The sequence below is a fragment of the Mus pahari genome, chromosome 1, assembly GCF_900095145.1.
Source record: "Mus pahari chromosome 1, PAHARI_EIJ_v1.1, whole genome shotgun sequence".
Taxonomy (NCBI): Eukaryota; Metazoa; Chordata; class Mammalia; order Rodentia; family Muridae; genus Mus; species Mus pahari.
The window spans coordinates 122,266,099-122,286,165 of NC_034590.1; the positions used below are offsets into that span (position 1 = coordinate 122,266,099).

Below are 20,067 nucleotides of genomic sequence, written 5' to 3' on the forward strand. Positions count from 1 at the left end.
ACTTTTGGAACAAAGGTTCATCCCCATGGGTGCTGGCTGCCTGTACTGTGTGGGAGGTGGAGGTATGGCAGGGCACGAGCCATACACACAGTATAAAGCCAATAGGTGGCTTTGGGGGAGCAGAAACCTTCAATGTTGAAAAGCCTGGTTCAATTGTGAACTGCATGGAAGGAGGAATGCTGACATTTGTAAGATTGTGCTGTCTTATCCATCCTTTCAGTGCAGGGTACGGCAACACATGCACCATAGGAGGGGTCTATTGCTCTTTATGAGCTAGGTAGTTTGTGTGCTTGAGAGTGTTGGGGGCAGGGAAGTGAGTCCCTGTGTAGACGTGTGCAAGGCGGCATGGTATTTTATCCCCATGTTTCAGTCGTGGGCCCTAAAAGTCTCCTCCCTGCCCCAGAATCAAATAGTCTCTATTCTGTAGAGAAAAACAGAGTCTGTCCGATTTGGACAATGTTGAAAAGATACAGAGGCAGAGAGCACGCCAAGATATCCTCAAGGTTGGCAGAAGGGGGTTTTTCATTCTTATCAAGGGTGCACTGGGTCAAGGGAAAGGACTGGAAGAATGGGGCCCTCGGGAAAGGAATGAATAGGGGCGGAACGGTTGCTTTCTTCTCTCTTGGAGCTGGAATAAGTGGGGAGGGTCTTGATACCTAGTACCCCACGGAAGATAGAGATTCTAGTCCTATCCGTTCCTGCAGCTGGCCAGCTCTAGGAAAGACAAGCCCGTCAGACCGAGGCCCAGCGCGGGCAACATACTCCACTCCTGGTTTTGATACCCACCAACCCTTCTTCCCTGGCCCTCCGCTGTTCCGTGTCCAGAGCTAACGCCCTCGAGTGGCCACCGAGCGGAAAACCTGGGATGGATCTCCACGCCTTTCGGAGCGGAGTCAGAGGGCACCTCGGAGGAGGTGGCCAGCTGGGCGACCCTGTGGCGTGCGAGACCACCGCCACCCGTGGTGCGCGGGCCGAATGGATCACGTCTTCCGCAGCCTAGACGAGCATAGCTGTGGAGCCCCGCCGTCCTTCCAGGCGGGGCCTCGTGAGCGCCTGGGGTGCTCGGGGCGGCGGCCGTGCCCTCGGGGCGGCTCCGGGCGGCGGCGGCCAGTCTAGGGCTGCAGTGCAGTGTGCGGCCAGCAGTGGGCGCAGCAGCGGCAGTGGCCGTGGCGCTCCAAGGCGGGCGGGCGGCGCCGGCGGTGCCCCGGGCGCGCACACACTCTCTCGCTCTCTCTCTCTCTCTCTCGCTCTCTCTCTCTCTCTCTCGCTCTCTCTCTCTCTCTCGCTCTCTCATACACACACACACACACATACACACACATACACACACACTCACTCACACACGCACGCACACACATACATACACACACATACCCACACACACACACACACACACACACACCCCGTCTCGTACACACTCACACACGCTCCGGCGCGCACACGCGGCGCGCAGGCCAGAGGGAGGAGGCTCCGCGCAGCTCGGCGGCGGCGGCAGCGTGCTCCGCGGGCGGCCCGGAGGGCTGGCGGGCGGCCCCCGCTCCCCGGCTCCGCGGCTCCGTGCAGCCCGCGCGGCCCCCGCCCTCGGACCCGCCCCCGGGGGTCGCCCGGCCCCATGCCCTGCAGCGGCGGCAGAGAAGCGCGCGGCCGCAGGCGGCTCTGAGGAGCCCGGAGGGAGCCGGCGACGAAGGGGACCATGTACCGGGACCCGGAGGCGGCCAGCCCAGGTAAGCGCGGCCCCGCGAGGGCTGGGGCACCCCGCACGGGCTGGGGCGCCCCGCACCGGCGGGTAGGACGGCTGCAGCGCCTGGGCGCCGTCTCGGAGCCCCAACCTGGGGCTGCTGTCGGCTGGAGCCGCACGAATTGCACCCCTTTCTACGAGGGTCATCTGTGCCCCGGGGGCGTGGGTTCTAGTGGCAGAGACTCTGATTCAAACCCCGCAGTCGGGACATTGGTAGGCTGGATGCCCGGGCCGACTTCGCAGTGTCCCCACAAAGACCTCCCCCCCACCCCCAGAAGCCCAAGGACAACGTGTGTGGCGGAGCGAGGAGCTGCTGTCCCCGTGGGAGCCGGGCAGTGCCCTCAGAGGTACCCCCTGCTCCCCAGCACCACTGCCTCGGGGATGTCAGTGTTGGGGGACCTCAGGGCAAAGAAGACCCTGGCAGCTTTGGGCCAAGATGTGGGCACAGAGGAGCGGAGTGTCATCTGCGGTGCCAACTGTGAATTGAGAGGGCTCCAGGGGGCAAGTGGGAATCTGGTGCAGCGGCGGGGGATAGAGGCTTCTGGGAGGTGGGGAACCGCAGGAGCGGTGAAGGGGGAGGCAGGGGTACCTGAAGAGAAAGCGCAGCAGTGAATGACAATGGGGGCGGCGGACAGTGTTCTCCTAAGCTTGGGGAGGGGGACGCAAAGAATACCAAACTCACTCCAGTCCTATCAGGGAAGGGGGGAAGGGGGCCGCACCTCTTTGCCTTTCTGAAAGGGAGTGGCCTGCAAGCCCACTGTCGGCTTAGCATCCATCTAGCATCCTTGGAGCCTAAGCCAGGAATCTCTCCTCCTTCCTCTGGAAATTGCTCTGCCATTTCCTCCTTGCCTCCTGCCGCCTCCCCCACGCAATGCCCACCTGTAGACAGGTCTCCCTCAGCTCCTGTCCAGGCTCAGTTCCAGCTCCCACCTGGGATACTCCTCTAGACCCAGCAGAACCCCCTACCCCCACTTCTGCTAGTTCATGCCTCCTGCCCTCCCGGGGTCTGTTTCTGGGCTGCTCTCCAAGGCTAAAAGCTCCAGTCTAAGACCGACTCCTACAAGACTCTCTGGGTTTCCCCCTACAAGGGTCTCTGGGGGAGGCAGGCGCTGTGAAGAAGGCCAAGCCGAAACCCTCCACAGTAGGGGACTCAAGTCCTTGAAGCTCTGCATGGGAAGCTGTCGGACACTGTCTTTGCCCATTTATGCCCATTCCACACTTGCTGTTTTCTTCCGAGGGACATTCCAAGTCCACTGAGGTTGACCTCCTGGGGGCCGGACCCTGTATTCAGTCAGCGCTCGGCTCTGAGACTCAGTCTCCTGTGGCACTTCACGCCCTTCTCTAAATGTCCTCTAGGTGTGGGCTAAAGGGACATTACCTTTGAGGGGCCCTTTCATCATCTATCTGAACAGGTCACCTAGCTTGACATTTCTCCCCAGGGAGAGAGATAGGGGCATCCTCTTGCTTGCTTGCTTCATTCTAGTCCCCTGAGTTCAAAGTCCAGCCCAGGAGTGAGGGTGGGAGGGGGTTCAGTGGGGACAGTCTCCATTGCGATTAGGTCCCTGGCCCCGGGCCATGCCCTCACCCACCCACTCCTCTCCTTCTAATACTTTGGCATCATGATGTACCACTCCTCCAAGCACCTCTGCCGTCTCCACAGAGACCAACTTGATGTGCTTAGCATCTTTCGGGCAAAGGGCCTGGATTCCATAGCTGCTTCTGACAGGCCGGCAGCCCCCCCCCCTTCTCTTTCCTGCTTGCCCATCTTGTCCCTTGAAACCGCAGGGCCCACCCATGCCTGTGGCAAGAGTGTTTCTGACTGTGAAGGAAGCTGGCGAGGTTTCTCTCTCTCTCTCTCTCTCTCTCTCTCTCTCTCTCTCTCTCTCTCTCTCTCTCTGGTGTGGGCATTGGACTGGTGGAACCAAAAATAGGTTGGATGGAGTGGGGTATGTTTGAATCCTGATCCTCTGGCACCTCTGGGGTCTGCTGTGCCTGTTAGTATTACCATCCACTCCTTAGGATCCCTATAGTTCCATGTCAGAATCCCATTCCTAGCAACTTACTCAAGGTCTCCCAGACTCTGCTATCCACAGCTAGGGCCCTATCTATGTCCCCTCCCATGCTTGGCACCAGGTAGGAGTCGAGATATGCAAATGAATTCCCCTGAGACTCAGACCAGTCCCTCATCTCCCCTCTGGTCCCACAGGAACCAGTACCTCTTACAGCCTGATCTCCTCATCTACCCCGCTCAGAGACACCTGTGGCCCACTGTTGCTTTATTACAAAAAAGAAAAAAAAAGATACCCTCTTCTGCTTCTCCTGCCCTGAACCAGTGCCAGAGGGCTCTCTCTCTCTCTGTCCTCACTCCCTCTGCAAGTCCCCACTGGGCTCATCCTAAGACCAAGACTTTACCTGACAGCTGCTATTCTCTCTCCACCTGATCCCTGGCCCCTAGGCGTTGTTACTCCTGTTATTATAAAGAAGAGGTGGCAGACGAGAACAGAAGCCAGGAGCCAGGTGGAAAATGCAGACCTGGTCTTTCCCATGTATACCCATGAGCTCCTGTTCCAGGCTGCCCAGCCCCCCACCCCGTACCTGCAGCCTCCTCTATCCTCTCCCTCCCAACCTTCATCTTCTGCATCCCAAAGCTGGTCTGGTCTGCCTCCCTTAGTCTCTCTGACTGCCTGTCCCAGGCTGGGCAGGGCCTCAACAGGCCTGCAGGGGTCAGCGTTGCAGTGGGCAGGCAGGACAGGCAGGACAGCAGTGGGAAGGAGGAGGGAGGGAGAGGTGACCTTGCAGTGAGCTAGTGAGCAAGGCCAAAGAGAAGGGCTGGGAGAGAGAGGTCAGGTCCCCAGGGTTTCCTACTCAGTTACTGGGCCTTCTGGGACTTTGTTAGTCCCGCTGGACAGCAGTGCCTGAAGCCTTCATTTGTCCCACCTGTTAGTGGATTCTGTCCCCTGCAGACACTCTGCCAGGCAGGTCATTCCCTAGGGGTGAAGGGCGCGTACACACACACACACACACACACACACACACACACACACACACACACACGTCCTTGGTATGTCAAGGTAATTACTGTCTAAATCAACTATCAACTCCCTGGGCACAGTTAAGGACAGAGTCTAATGAAGGGGTTAGTGTGAAGCTGGAGTTAGGGATGAAAGAACAGATTAAATTTATGGTATAAGGCCCACAGATGGGGCCAGGGCTAAGGCTGGGTGTGGAAATCCAACAAAACCAGACTGTCCCACAATTTCCCTGACAACTGCTCTCCAAAGGACATTTCTCCCCTAGGTGACCCCATCTGAACAGGCCTCGTTTGCTGTAATGCCTGTGTCCTGGGCTTGGGGCAGAGGTTAGGACATCAGAGCACCTGGTTCCCCCAACAAGTATGGCAGGGTCTGAGGCCGAGCAGGTCTATCATTGGGTTGGTATATAGGGGCCCTTCTAAGCTGTAGAGTTGTTGTGGAGACAGGCCTATCACCAACTGCTCTGTGGTGTTCCATGGCCTTGTAGAGACAACTTGACCATCAGGCTAGGTGCTTAAGGACATAAAGGATTGAGAAAAGAGATGGCCCTGAAGACCTTCTTTGATGGTAAGATGCTACAGAAGGTTGGATCATGGTGTTGGGCCAGCTTATGATAGGTGGTAGGGGTTATGGGAAAGGCTAAAAGGCAGGGGAACAGGTGGGCATCAAGTAAACAAAGAGAAGTTTTTGGTCAGCCGATCCTGGCCCTAGCTGACCCCACAAACTCCAAGGGCAACAGAGTAAGGGCCCTCCAGCCCAGATATTGAAGCATGTCATGGGAAAGGACAGAGAAGGAGCGTGTGGTCCCCTCCCACCCACCCCCACTCTCCACCCACCACCTATTCTCCCAGGGACTTTGAATCCTTATTGAATCTGATGGACCGTTTTCAATAACTGCTTCCCCCAGGGGAATCAGGCCTAGAACAACAGGGGAATGGCTGGTGAGGGGCCCATGTGCTGGCTAGGAGGCTCAGTCCTGAATGGAGGAGGAGGAGCTGGTTCCATGGCCTCCTCAGAGACACTGAGATATCCCAGGTGGGCACAGACATCTCTGTGTCCCCCCCCCCCATTCCATGGCCAGTGCCCACAGGTGGCACTCACGGTCAATGAGGTCAGCTTTCTCCATCAAGGCGGTCACTGCTCTGGCCAGGTGCCGGAGCCAGTCTGTGCCAGGCTAAGCCTGGGTACCCTTCTCCCTTGCCAGGGAACCCCAGCCAGTGGTGCCAAGCGAATCGTGCCAGTTCTATGGACATGGAGGTGCTGACCTACAGGCAGCAGGGGGTAGCCCTGCTGGGCTTTGTCCAACTTGCCTCTGGAGGGCCAGACTTTGTCTCACCCAGCAGAATTCCCCAAGGGTTGGAGCAGAGTTGGCAGACAGAATGAGACCTGTGGAAGGGACTGGAGAGCGCCCAGCATCTATGCCTGCATTCCCAACCCTTGATAGGAAGGTGGGCTGGCTCAGTGGCTGCTGGGGAAGGCTGGGCAGGTTCTACCTGGAAGGGGCCCTAGGGAAAGGTGTGTCACCTGGGATGGTTGGGCCTGCAACAGAGTCATATGGTGGGCTGGGATGTTCGGGGAATTGGTATATCCACGTGAGAGAACATGTGGGGCTCCAGTGAAGGGGGAGGGGAATCTGGGGTACTGGCAGAAGCTTGGTGGCTGTGTGTGTACCTACGTACGTGCGTGCGTGTGCGTGTGCGGGCAGCAGCTGGCTGGCCGTAATAGCTGCGCTCCTTTGGCGAGTGCCCTGCCCGCTGTAAACAGCAGCTAATGAGTGTATTCATAGCAAGGTGCTTTGAGGTACATAGGGAGCCGTAAAGGAAAGCTCCTGGGAGGGCCCCTCCCCTGGCCCTGTACTCAGCTTGACAGGGTAGGGACTCTCTAGGGATCCTGCCTACCCTCTGCCACACCCTCAACCTGCCAACTTGGCTTCCATCTTCAGAGATCAGAGCCTCACCTTGGTTGTAAGCAGGCATGAATGTGAACATGGGATGGGTTGTGAGGGTGTTCTGTATATGGAGACAAGATTACCATGATGCTGTGTGTGTGTGTGTGTGTGTGTGTGTGTGTGTGTGTGTGTGTGTGTGTGAGTCTGTGTTTGTATGTGTGTGTGTGTGGTGTGTGTGTGTCTGTGTCTGTGTGTGGTGTATGTGTGTGTGTCTGTGTGTGGTGTGTGTGTGTCTGGTATGTTTGTGTGTGTGTCTGTGTGTGGTGTGTGTATGTGGTATGTGTGTGTGTGTGTGTGTGGTATATGTTGTGTATGCGTGTAGCTGGGATAAACTGAGTTCATCTGTATTTTGGTGACTGTCTGATTCTGTGCATGTGTGTTTGCACCCCTCTCCCAGGCCCCAAGAGAAGGACTATCCCCTGTATCAATAGTTACCCTGATAGTGACAGAACCAAGGTGTTGTCAGAGTAGGCTGTGCTGCTGGCCCTGCTCCTTCAATGTCCTTGGAGTTCAGGAGAATGAGGGCCTCTGGGGCTGCTCAGTGGAGAGAAAGGGGTGACCCTGTTCTTCCCACTGGAGGAGGCAGGAGGGAGGGTCTGAGTTTCAGCTTCAGGAGGCTTCCAGAGCTATGGTTTGCATCAGCAGAAAGGGGCCTCTGGTTCCTGTGCCTCCAGGAACCCCAGAAAAAAAGAGAAGAGGGGTGCCAATGAGTCTGTCCTAACTGGTTGATGGTGTGTGTGCCTACACCCTCCCAGGGTTGGGTAAGTGTGAAAGGGGTGTCTGCATGAAGCCCCAAACAGGGGAGTAGAGGAGAGAGCTGTGTGGCTAATGTGTCCAATTAAATTACTTCAAACCCTGCCGCGGCAGCTGCTCCCGGTGGGGCTCTGGATACAAATTGGATCCGTCTCATTACTATCGGATAGTGTCAGCAGGGCCAGAGAGCTGTGGCTGACTTGGCCAGCCCAAAGCAGGCCCTGTCCTGCTTGCCCAATCTGAGTACACCAGAGCCCCCTAGAGGAGTTGCTCATCAAAACATCCACTGGGGTCTTTAGGCCCCGTGCTATTAGGGTTCCCTGTCTACCACTTTACAACCCCACATGTAGCAGACCCAGGACCCCTCTGAGCCCCTGGTTTCTTCCTCCCAGAGTGGAGGAGGGTGTAATGTTACTTAAGGATTCCTTCTCGGCTCTCCCAACACCTTCCCACCACTAATAGTAGCGGAAGCACTCTAGTAGTAAGTCTTATTTGTGGAGTACTTAGTATATGCTAGGTGCCTTATGTGTATGCCGCTACGGATGACTGGCTTAAGCCAGGGCCCTAGGCCTACCTGCTGTCTAGGTGCATTCCTGCAGAGGTAGTTGTTGCTGTCTTATTTTTCCTCTGCCGTCTCAGTTTCCTCCTCTGTGAAATGGACATAATGATGGTTCTTTCTTTCTTGGGTGACTGGAAGATGAGGAGAGATGAGGCAAGAAGAGTAGTCATCTCAGAGCTTCGCACGTAGTAAACACTCGTGATGCGGACGGGCAGCTGTTAGCAACATTACCCCGTACTGAGAGATTGATGTGTGGGACGGGGGTTCTGGAAGCTCTGGGAAGGACAAGCCTGCTACTGCCTTAGTGAAAGAGTTGGGAAGGATTTCACGGAGGCCATGGGGAGTAGCTGTCAACGTAGCATGGATTTGCAGAGTGCTCACTGCATGACACGCACTCTTCTAAACATATTACACGTCCATCATCAGCATACCCTGGCAAGGACTTGCGATTAGAAGTCAATTTAGGATTCTAGGCGTGCAGCAGGATCCAAGAGCTTTGGGTCTTGAAGACCAAATAAGAGCTTGCTGTATGTAGGAAGAAGCACAGGTCAGGCATTTGGCAATGTACAAAGGCACAGGGGCCTGAGAGAGCTTGGCCAGTGCCCAAACGTGGCTGGAAGGGGGACCCTAAGGAATAGTAGCCTGGAGTGAGGCTTGGGAAGATCAATTAGGCCTGGGCTATTGACACGGGGAGCAACTGAGTCTCATGTATTCCAGACTGGCTTGGAATTTCTACCATAGCCCAAGAGGACCTTGGACTCCTAGTTCTCTTGCCTCTACCTCCCAAGTGCTGGAATTGTAGGTTTATACCACCACATCTAGATTATGAAGTGCTGAGGATTCATGGCAGGCAAAAATTCTACCAAGTCATGGCCCCGCTTTTGTTTTTGTAAGGTAATGGAAGCTCTTCGAACAGATGTCTGTAAAGAACTGTTAACAGTGTGGTAGTGTGAGGGATGGGGAGCTTAGCAGCAAGCTGGTAATGGAGTTAGAGTCTCATCAGGAGACATACCTGCCCATCTCTGTCTCTGTCCTTCTGCCACATTCTCTCACCTAAACATGGTCGAGCCCAAAGCCAGGTTAACCCAGGCTCTGACCTTAGCAAATCTGTGGTGGGTGTGGGTATTTAGATGCCAGCCAGTCTGGATGGGCATTAGTAAAGACCCTGAGAAGGCATTCTAGCACTGGGGTCATTAGAAAAAGCCTTCTCTCAGAGATGGGTGGGGAGCCAAGGGGAGTACTAGTTACAGGGCCCCTATTACTTGGTCTGCATCCCATGCCCACTTTGGGTATCAGGGACAGGCCATAACAGGACCACAAAACTCACTCAAGCCTCCAGGTCTGGGCTCCAGAGTACCAACAGCACTAAACTGTCTCCATGACAGCTAGGCAGGGCACCCCCCCCCCATTTCCATGGCCAGAACCCCTGGCATAGGGGTCCATTTCCAGCAGGGTATAAATATATCTTCTTATTTCCCTTGGGTGCAGACATCCCAGGGCAAATAGACTTACACTGAGATTTTGGTAGCAGACACACATGTTGGCATTTGAGTCCATATGCGCATACATACATATAAGTGTGTGTGCATGCATATATATGCATGAGGGAGTGTGAGTGTATACCACCTTGCTTTTTAATCTAAACTTCACAGCTAGCCTAGGTTGTATAGGTGGGGAAGCTGAGGACCAGAAAGCTAGAGGATCTTGTCTGGGTCATCCCACAAAGCAGGATAAAGAATTTGAGTCATTCTTACTCCACAGGCTGAGTGGTAACCACTGAGATACGCTACCTAACACTTTCCTTATCCTACTAGGATCCCGGCCAGCCTGTCTCTCAGCCCATCTCTCAGAAGGGAGTGCTTAGAGTCCCTTTGGCTGCAGAGCTGGACTCAGGGTGTCCCCAGCATCTTCCTTAGTGCTTAGGGCTGTCCCTATAAACCCTTTATTCTCCTGTCCCTGAATGGAGTAGAGATCCTTTCTTTTCCATTCTTCTGCAGGCAATGTGGAAAGATCCTCTTGCCAGAAGATCTGGGGGAAAGAGGAGGAGCCCCTCACACCCTGCTTGGCACCTGCCAGCTTGGGAGGAGCCCAATGAATTGTCTGTGTGGCCCTCCCCAACCTCATTCCTCCCTCTCCAGCCCCCGCCTGGTTGGGGAGGTGCGAAGGGAGCGATTTCACAGCCTGTCAGCTGAGGCCTAAAAATACCCAGAACTCTGAGATGTTTGGGCAGGGGGAGGAGAGAGCGTAGGGACCAGGGATGGGGTGGAGGGGTGCAGTTAAAACTCAGCCGAGAGCCCTAGTGGTACCATAGTCCTGCTTGGGAGTGAGGGCTAGACCCTCTGTTCCCATATCCCCCATCTGTCTTATTTGTGGAAATGACTAAGGTGGGGCTGGCATCCCTAGGGTTGTGAGAGCTGAGTTATGACAGCTAGAACTGAAGGAAGGCTTGGTCCTTGGTAGGAACCATAGGCCCAAAGGCCCCCAGAGCCTCATGCTGATGCCTCTTTCTCTCCCTTTCCACCCCCGAGTTGGCTGGCATCTTGAGGCTGTGGGAGCCAGGCTGTGCCTGAGCCTGCTTCCTTCCTGGAGAAGGTGCCTGCTTCTGTTAGAGGAGAGGCGTGAGGAAGGCAGTGGGGATGGGGGTGCCAGCAGGTGTGTGACGTGGTGAGCCAGCCACCCAGGCACTAGAGGGAAGCAGAGGAGAGAGGGTGTGGTGGCCCACGTCACTACCACATGGCTATGCAGTGCAGCATGACACGAGGTCTCCACAAACCAACCAGAACCCAGAGGGGTGTGTGTGTGTGTGTGTGTGTGTGTGTGTGTGTGTGTATGCATAAGTGCATACTAGAGTTGGCCTCATCTTGGTGCTGGAATATGTGTGGGCATGTGTGACCCAGCATGACTATTCTAGGCACATACTGATTAAGAACAGGTGAACAGGTAGGTAAGGAAGGAAAGGGAAGGAAACAACCAAGAATATGCAGTGTCAGGCGGACATGGGGATGCTAGATCCAAACTAGTGAGATTCTGGGCTAGATAGATGGCTCAGTTAGTAACGGGCTTGCCATGAAAGCATGAGGACCTGAGTTCAATTCCCCAGATATACATTTTAAAACAAAATCCTGGCACAGTGGGACATCCTTGTCATCTTAGCTCTAGAACAGTGAGAGACCCCGATTCAAATAAGGAAAGAAAGGAAAGAAGAAAAAGCCCCCAAACAACAACAACAAAACCAAGGAGTGGGTAAGGGCATCTGCCACCAAGTCTGTGCTCACCCCCAGACTCACACGATGGGAGCAGAGCAAAGCCACGGCAAGCTGTCCTCTGACCTCCACATGCGTGCTCTGGTACCTGCATGTACCCAAATAAAAGAAAAAGAACAAAGATTTTTTTTTTTTTTTTTTTTTTTTTTTTTTTTGGTTTTTCGAGACAGGGTTTCCTCTGTGTAGCCCTGGCTGTCCTGGAACTCACTTTGTAGACCAGGCTGGCCTCGAACTCAGAAATCCACCTGCCTCCACCTCCCGAGTGCTGGGATTAAAGGTGTTTGCCATCACGCCCGGCTGAAAACAAAGATCTAATAAACATAAAATAAGAACCAAGGTGAACCGCTCCTAAGGAAAAACACCCATGATTGTTCTCTGGTCTCCACATGTGTACATGCAAATTAGTGTGTGTGTGTGTGTGTGTGTGTGTGTGTGTGTGTGTGCCTGCCCATACGCACATATACGACATCTGGCATACATGTAGGCACCTGCACACACATACATACAAGTAATGGGGTTCACACCCCAGATCTGCTGTGCACTGATTCGCTTTGTGACCTTAACCTTGCAGTGCTTCCATTCCTGTGTGTGAAATGGAGATCTCAGTGCTGCCTCAGGGGGCTCCTCAGTGAGTAAACCATGCATGCATGAGCTGTCACTGTTATCTGGCCCCTACTCTTAGATGTTACAGGTGAGAGCCGCAAGACTCAGAGAGGGCAAATGATCTTTCTGAAGTCACACAGTACGTGAGTGGCTGAGCTAAGACTAGAACCTAGGCCACAGTGCCTAAAGGGGGACTTGTTAAAGTGTGGGACCTCATGATCCTGCTCACTTTTATGCAGCAAGAAAAACTGCAGTCCCGGTGGCATTTTGGGCCTGGATTTTCAGAACTGGGAACTCAGTGCCACAATAAAGGGGTCTCTGGCTAGTGGCCTCACGATGACTGGCTGGCCACCAAGTTGGAACTATTTCACTAGTAGCCCTTCTGAATCTCAGTTTCTTCACTGTAATAGGGTGATAGGGTTGTCATGGGGATCAAATGGGAGCCCACACATCACATGTTAAGCACGTGACATACCCTGCCTCGTACGTCCTCAACAATGTTAGCTGCCATTGTTGCCCGTGCAGAACCTTTCTACTCAACCCCTCCTTTTTTGACTTCTCTTTCAATCCCTTGGCCACCCTTGCTCCCTTACACCACATGCCACAGGGATTTGATCAAGGTCTGACTTGCTGACAGCCAAGATCTATATTCATCTGCTGTTGCTGCCCTGCAGGGGATGGAATTCCCCCATGGGGACTTAGTGCTTGAGTCCTCTGTGACCCCCTTCCTCTCCCACTTTCTGCTTGAACTTGGCCAAACACAACCTCTTTGTGCTTTGACCCTGCTGTTGAGACACAGATAGACTGGAGCACACAGCCCCATCTGCTCCAGTCACATTACTGTGACCTGGAGGGTCCCCTGGCTCAGCCCACTGGAAGGAGCTACAAGTTAGCATTGGAGGAAAATCAGCTGGCTGTCCCCATAATGTGGAACATCTGGGGCAGGCGCTAGCTGTCATGGTGGACCGTCATCATGCCTACCCACACCTGTGGCTGAGTAGGAGGGTGCACAGGTCCAGCTGGCTGCGTACTGACATGGAGGAGGCTCAAGGACAATGATGTAGAGGTAGCCCTTCTTAGGGCTCTGGGAGCTGCCACTCCAAGCCAGCCTCCCCTATTTTCCAGTCCTCTGGGGTTTTCTTCCAGTGGCTTCTCTTTCTTTCCCTCCTACTCTCCTTCTCCCTCTTGGAGTCTCCTGGTGACTCCCTCTGCCATCTTCTTTTGTAATCTTGGTTATTTTATGGGGTGACTTCTTTTTCCTCTCTGAAGAAGGGAAAGACATCTGTGTCTATGTCTGTTCCTTAGATTCTTCCCTTCTTCTTTCCTTCCTTTGTCCCATCTCTTCTCTTCCTTTCCTTGTATCTCCAGATAGCTTGACCCCTTCAGCTGCACAGGTCTCTATTACTCTGCATGGGTGCGTCTAGGCTGCTTCTGGCTTCTGGTCTCCTGACTCACAGCCATTCAGGGGCCCTGCTCCTAGCTACTACCATCTTCCCTTCCCTTCTTACTTGTCCTTGAAACAACTTGACCCTCCATTGCCCCCACTGCCCCGACCGGCCCCGACCCAGGAAGTTGTCGTGACTAGTGCCGCCACTCCCTCCCTCCACACACCCTCATCCCTGTGGGTTGAGAAAGGGGTCAGCCCAGGGCCCTGGGACTGGCAACCACACTTCCTAATTAGCAGGAGGTAATTGCCTGGAAGAAAAAAAACCATTTAGAATGAGACTCCAAGACTCCAACTTAAAGCTGAGCCAGCTGGTGGCCCCTGGGGAGCAGGGAGAGGGAAAGCAGCCCAGGTCAGGGCCTCCAAAAGCGAAGCAAGCACTGAGCTAGCAGGCTCGCCACCCTCAACTGAGTTCTGACTAAAAATGTGACCTAAGGCAAGCTACTCATTCATTTGAGCATTAGCATTGACCCCTGTAAAGTCAAAACCAGGTCATTCCTGCCGGCCCCCTGTCCTCAGTGTCATGAGGCTCAGTTTAGTCAGTGGCTATGACAACACTTAGTAAGGCTACACATACTGCAGAGTGCAAAGTGTTACTGTCTCACCCGTGTCTATGTGGCTCTCAGCTGAGGCCAGGGTGGGGCTCGAGGAGGGTGGTCCTGCAGATACCCAAAGGATAGTGAGGCCTCTGGAACGTTGGGAGATAGCTGATTGTGTAAGGGTGGACAGATCAGGTTTCCCATGACAGGGCTCTTGTCCACCAGTGGCAGCACCTCAGGGGATTGCTCTAGCTCTTTCAGCCCCACTTTCTTCACATACAGGAGGCTGAACGCGATGCTTTCCTCCCTCGAGTGTTTGTAAGGCTAGAGGATGTGATGTTTGCAGAGCTCTTAGTACGGTGCTTAGCATATAATAAGTGCTCAATGAATGGTACTAGATAGCTTTACTGTAATTAAAGTAAATTGACTTCACTCCTTCCCTGAATTAAGAGAAGCTGTGGCTCAGTGTTGTCCATGGTGGCTTCATCTGCTTCGCTTGGTTGGTTCATTCTGAAGTAGGGTTTCAGGTTTCCCCAAACTGGTATCCTGATCCTCCAGCCTCCACATCCTGAATGCCAAATTACAGGTGTGAACCATTATCCCTCATTTATGATGTGCTGGGAACCAGATCTAGGACCCGGCGCACATTAAGCAAGCACTCTGGTGTGCCCCCAGCTCCCATCCCTGCTTTTGGTTTTGGGTGATTGGGGGAATTTCTTCCGGCAGCCAGGCTAACGTCAAACTATTCAGAGTCACCAAACACAGCGACTGCATAAAGAGCCTCCCACCTGTAGACTAGGCGTGTCTTGTGGTTCTGGCCTCCCCCAGCTCCTCACTTTAGTCTAGGGAAGGGCTGGGAGAAGCTTCTCCTTCAGGGGGCTGTGAGGTGAGGAGCCTCTGCCCCGAGGGAAGCAAATTATAGGCATTTTCTGGCCAAGTAGTGGGAGGAAAGGTTGATGTTTGTCAAGTCAACACCACCTAGAGGAGGAAATAGCAAGTTTTGCTTGGTGCAGTTTGGTCATCTGAGTTCAGTCTGCATTGTGACCAGGGCAGCGTGGCATCTAACCAGACCAAGACAAGGACAGACGAGATGGAGCGTGCATATGTTGGGCAATGATGCAAGCTCAGCGTGCCAGATTGCCCTGGGAGTGGTGAGGGGGCGGCGGGGGCCAGGCCGTCTGCCTTTTCTTCCCTGTGCACCCTGCACCACCACTGGGGACCTTCTGTGCTCCTGCTCTGAGTGCAGGTTCCAAGACTGCCACCAGGAGGCAGTGTGGCAGACTGCCCTAGATGGGAAGTGGGTGTGGTCTTTTTTATTAGCGGAGGAGAGACTTGTGACTTGATGGGACCACACCATCTAAAGAAAAGGAGTTCTGGAGATGTTCTCATGGCTTCAGCTGGGGTCTGGTCAGGAAGGAACTGACAAAGAGAAAGCTACAGCACTGTAATTGTGAGAAGGTTCCAATCTCTTGAGTCTTCCTCTATAGGAACAATCAGAGGGGCGGTGTAGAAGAGGTCACAGTTCTGAGACAGAGGAGTGTTCAGCACCAAGGACAGGGATACCCGGGCTCCATCTGGTTCAGTACCAAGGGCAGCACCAAGGCACCCAGTCACTCAGTCCTCCAATCACTAACCCTGTGACCGATATCTTGTAATATAGTGAAATAACACACTAGGGAATCTCAGACACCCTAAGTTCTAGCGACAAGGCTGAGAACAGAGAGGTGAGTGAGTAGCCCAAGGTCACACAGCTGATGCGTAGTAGAGCTGGATTCAGATCCCCAGCAGTGTGGAGTCCCTCTCTAGCTACCTCTTTCCTTCTTAAACATCTCTGGAAGGTGCTTCATGTAACGTTGCTTCTTCAAGAGCCCTTGAGCTGGCAAAGATTAAGTGTACTCCCCTCCCCCATCCAAAACCCTGGCTGAGGACTTGAAATTCAGGATGGATGAGTCCTCTCTCCTGTGGCCTTCGTGGCTCCAAGCCTCAGGTGGGAGGGAGTCAGAGAGGACAGGTGCCCTTCCTGGCCCATAACGAAGCCTATAGCCTGGGGAGGTAGAATTGAGTCATCAGTACTGAAGAACTGTGCAGTGCTCTGAGATCCTCCAATGAGATACAATGTAGCATTCCAACCCCTGCCTCTGTGCTGCCGTGTATTATTAATAACAATAAGATGCTGATTTAGGCCAAGGCACAACAATGCATTATTCATAGGAGTAACTAGTGGTCAAGGCTTGTACTTAATCATCACACATCCCTGATCCTGCCCCCGCTCCACACTCCTGCTGGAGAGGCCCTTCCTGTGAGCTCCTCCTTTCTTGGGTTCCTGCTGTCTGATGGATGTGATCGTTTTCATGGCTACCCAGGCAGCTCATCAGCTTTGGGAACAAGGTGGGCAGGGAGAGCAGCAGGTTCCCGGATCACTTGGCTAGATACCCTGCAGAGATCTGACACTTGAACCTGTCCATCCTGAATGGCCTTGATCCCGGTGGCTTCTGGCCTCGGCAGATCTTTGTGATCTGCAGATGGCCTGTCTCCCCTCCCATTCTTTTGAGGCTGAAGGCCAGCACTCAGCAATTCCAGGCCTCCCTAAGCCAGGAATTGTGGGAGGTGAGGATGGCTGTGGTGTGGGGAGGAGGTTACTGGACAGGGGATGCCCTCCTGACCTCCATTAAGTGCGGTAATGGATGTGAAACCTTCGGTAAACTGTCCAGCACTTCACAAACTGTTCCACACAGTACAAATGTGAGCCGTTATTCCCCAGGCCATGATGATGTCTGCCGGAAGAGAGAGCAGAAATAGGGAAGGTGTGGATAAGACCCTGTAGCTTGCCCTGCGGGCCTCACCCCCTGCGGAGGAGTCTGAGTGTTGCGCATCCTGACATGTCCCTATCTAGTTCTTGCTGGACCGGCTCCTGGCCCATCCGGATAATCCTTCATTCGCTGTTTACTCACTTGGCACCTCTTCTGAATTCTAAACTGTCTGCATGCAGCTGGCCTCTGCGGCCCCTGCCAGCATGCTCGCCCTAGCTCACTCACGCATTATCTGTTTTTATTACAGTCAAGGTTGAGAAGGCTTGCTTGTGTTAAGCCCCTATTTTCAGTTACTTGTAACTTTCCAAAACAATTCCCCTCAGGCTTTCTCTTGTTCTTGCCCGAGGTGAGTCCCCAGGTGTTGTGGGCTTCCTGAAGGACACTCAGGGAGGATGTCCTGGAGGGGAGGGGGGAGGGCAAGAGCCAGCTTTCCTTGGAAAGGTATGCTGGGCTCTTTCCCTTCCTTTCCCTTTTCCTTTTCTCCCGCCCATCTCGTTTTCTCTTCCACTTGCAAGGAGAGAGCTGCCAGGCTCCAAGGTGGATGACCTGGAAGAAGGAGTTTCAGAGTGAAGAGAAGACATAAATGAATGCCAAACAGCAGGGCTTTGCCTGCCTGCTTGGGCTTCAGGGTTTGGCTCAGTTGTTCTGTCTTCCTTTCTCACCACATCTTGGCTTTCTGGTGTGTATTGGGTTAGAGGAAGAAGGGAGGTGACACAAGTATCCCAAACGTCCCTTCTCCATGTCTACATCACCTACACTGGGCTGGTAGGCTCAGTCTACTTGTAAATGCCACCCCTCCCCAATTTCCATATGCTCAGCATGCATTTGGAGGGGGGCTTTATGTGGGAAGCCCTGATTCCAGCTTTCGTGGCTTTCTGCCTTGAATGGCATCCTGGGGGCTGAGGGAAGCACTGCCTAGCGCAGGATCAGGTGGGAGGAGGTGGGCTCAGGATGGGAAGGTGCTGGCAGACTAGACCCAACCACCCCCAGTACTCCCAGTACTCTGCGCTCACTCTCGCTCATTCCCTCCCTCCTTCCCTCCCTCTTCCTCCCCCTTGCCCCCCTCTCTTCCCCTCCCCCTCCCCCTTCTCCTCTCCCCCTCTCTCTCATAGTGGCTGTGCCCTAATCAGTACCGGTGACGGAGCTCTGGCCATGTCCTCGGACTGCTCTGTTCTTTCCACTCCCAGCTCGCCCTGCTCCAGCGTCTGGCCCCAGCTTCTTCAGGGCTTCTTCTGAGCCTCTACCAACTGAGAGTGCTTTATCAGGCCAGCACCTGGGGGAAGATCTGTAGGCAACCTATGCCAGAAGGATGTCTGAAGTGCTGAGGAAACTCAGCTATGGCTCCCTCTGGGCAGTTCTTGAGAAGGAGACCTGTCTTAGTTAGGGTTTCTATTGTTGTGATTAAAACAAAAAAAAAAAAAAAACAACAACAACAAAAGCCAGGCAGTGGTGGCACACACCTTCAATCCCAGCACTTGGGAGGCAGAGGCAGGTGGATTTCTGAGTTTGAGGCCAGCCTGGTCTACAGAGTGAGTTCCAGGACAGCCAGGTCTATACAGAGAAACCCTGTCTCGAAAATAAAACAAAAAAACCCACCATGACCAAGATCAACTTGGGGAGGAAATGGTTTATTTTTTTCTCACAGGTCCATAGCACAGTTCATCATTGAAAGAAGTCGGGGCAGAAGCTCAGGTCAGGAACCTAGGGGCAGAAGTCATGGAGGGACACTGCTTATTGGCTTGCTCTCCATGGCTCTCTCAGCTTGCTTTCTTGTACTAAGTTCACCTCCCAGGGGATAGCACCTCAGTGACCTGGGACCTCCGACATCAATCATTAATTAGGAAAATGCCCCACAAGCTTGCCCATAGGCCAGTCTGGTAGGGGCGTTTCTCAGTTGAGGTTCCCTCTTCTTAAATGATTCTAGCGTGTGTCAAGTTGACAAAAAACAAGCAAACAAAACTCTAGCCAGGACAAGCCCTTCCTCTAACTTCTTTATCCAGTGTCCAGTCTCTCTCTTCCCTCTAGCCATGGAGTGTTTTAAGAAACAGCATCCTTAGAGTAGAAAAGAGGAAAGCCACGGGACGTAGGTCCTGAAGACCTCATGCCCCATCTGCTTTTATCTCTCTTGTTGTGTGTTCCGGGGCGGGCTCTGAGTCCTTCTGACTCTGTTTCCTTCACTGTAAATGGGCATAAGAGATTTACTTTCATTCAGGTGTAGTGAGCTCATACCTTTAATCCCAGAACTCAAGAGGCAGAAGCAGGTGGGTCTCTATGAATTCGAGGCCAGTCTGGTCTACATTACTGAGTTCTAGGACAGCCAAAGCTACACAGAGAACCCCTGTCTCACATACACTCCCCAAAGGAGATTTGCTTTCAATAAGTACTGGGGGCTGTGGACCTGACTCATGCTATCAACAAGTCTTACTGAAAGTACCTGGTAAGAAGGTTAACGGCATGCAAGCTGGGGGTGCCAGAATAGCCTCCAGGAAAGGGGACAGTCCAGGTTAGGATGAGAAGGAGTAGGCACAGACAGTGTGCATGTCACCATCTATGGGTGCATGTGTGAGTGAATTTTGGTAGGGGAGACTGTGTATAGATTTCTGGTGGACCCCATAGTCCCCCTATAGCATGATCTGTGCTACATGAGCAACAAGAAGACAGGGCATTACCTCCACTGCCTTGGTTAAGGGAAAACAGGTCTATGCCCAAGAAGAAGGAGTGAGATATGTCAGTTAGTTCTTCTTGGAGAAAGACGCCCACTGCTTTGTTCTTGGGGAGGGCTTCCTGAGGGAAGAGGTCTTTCCTGGAACTGGATAGTTGCGGGCATTTATTTAGTAATTCTCTCCACAGCATCTCTGTGGATGTTTCACTGCAGAGGTCATGGATCTGGGGCCTCAGCCCTCCAGGTACTTGCAGCGTGGAAAGGATATAGAGAGCTAATTGTGAGAGATCTATAGAGCGCCATAGAGAGAGCTCACCCAAATGGCGAGCTATCATAGTTCCAGTACGTAGAAAGGCTTATGGGAGGACTGGAGAGATGGTTCAGCAGTGAAGAGCACTGGCTGCTCTTCCAGAGGCCCCGGGTTCAGTTCCCGGCAACCACACTAACTCATGACTCTAGCTCCAGTTCCAGGGGATCTGATACCTTCACAGAGACATACAGGCAAAAAACAGAACAAAACAAAACAAAAAACAAAACAAAACACACACATAGGGAAAACATTGTTGCATATGAATTAGCAATAAACAAGTTTAAATACTCAATAATACAAGAAAGAAAGAGGAGAGAGAGAGAGAGAGAGAGAGAGAGAGAGAGAGAAGAAGAAGAAGAAGAAGAAGAAGAAGAAGAAGAAGAAGAAGAAGAAGAAGAAGAAGAAG

At 53.2% G+C, this 20,067-nt stretch overlaps 1 protein-coding gene across 5 annotated transcripts in view; it reads left to right on the forward strand.

Annotated features, from left to right (window-relative positions):
• The first annotated feature begins 1,384 nt into the window (after positions 1 to 1,384).
• Positions 1,385 to 20,067, forward strand: part of Syt7 (synaptotagmin 7) — a 62,254-nt gene continuing 43,571 nt past the window's right edge. For 3 of the 5 annotated variants that reach the window (XM_029535179.1, XM_021195214.2, XM_029535177.1), the window contains exon 1: positions 1,566 to 1,724. In XM_029535179.1, coding sequence (XP_029391039.1) covers positions 1,694 to 1,724 — 31 coding nt within the window. In that variant the 5' untranslated portion in view covers positions 1,566 to 1,693. Of the gene's footprint in view, positions 1,725 to 20,067 lie in introns of all 5 variants that reach the window. The other 2 variants (XM_029535169.1, XM_021195222.2) reach the window with 1 other exon arrangement.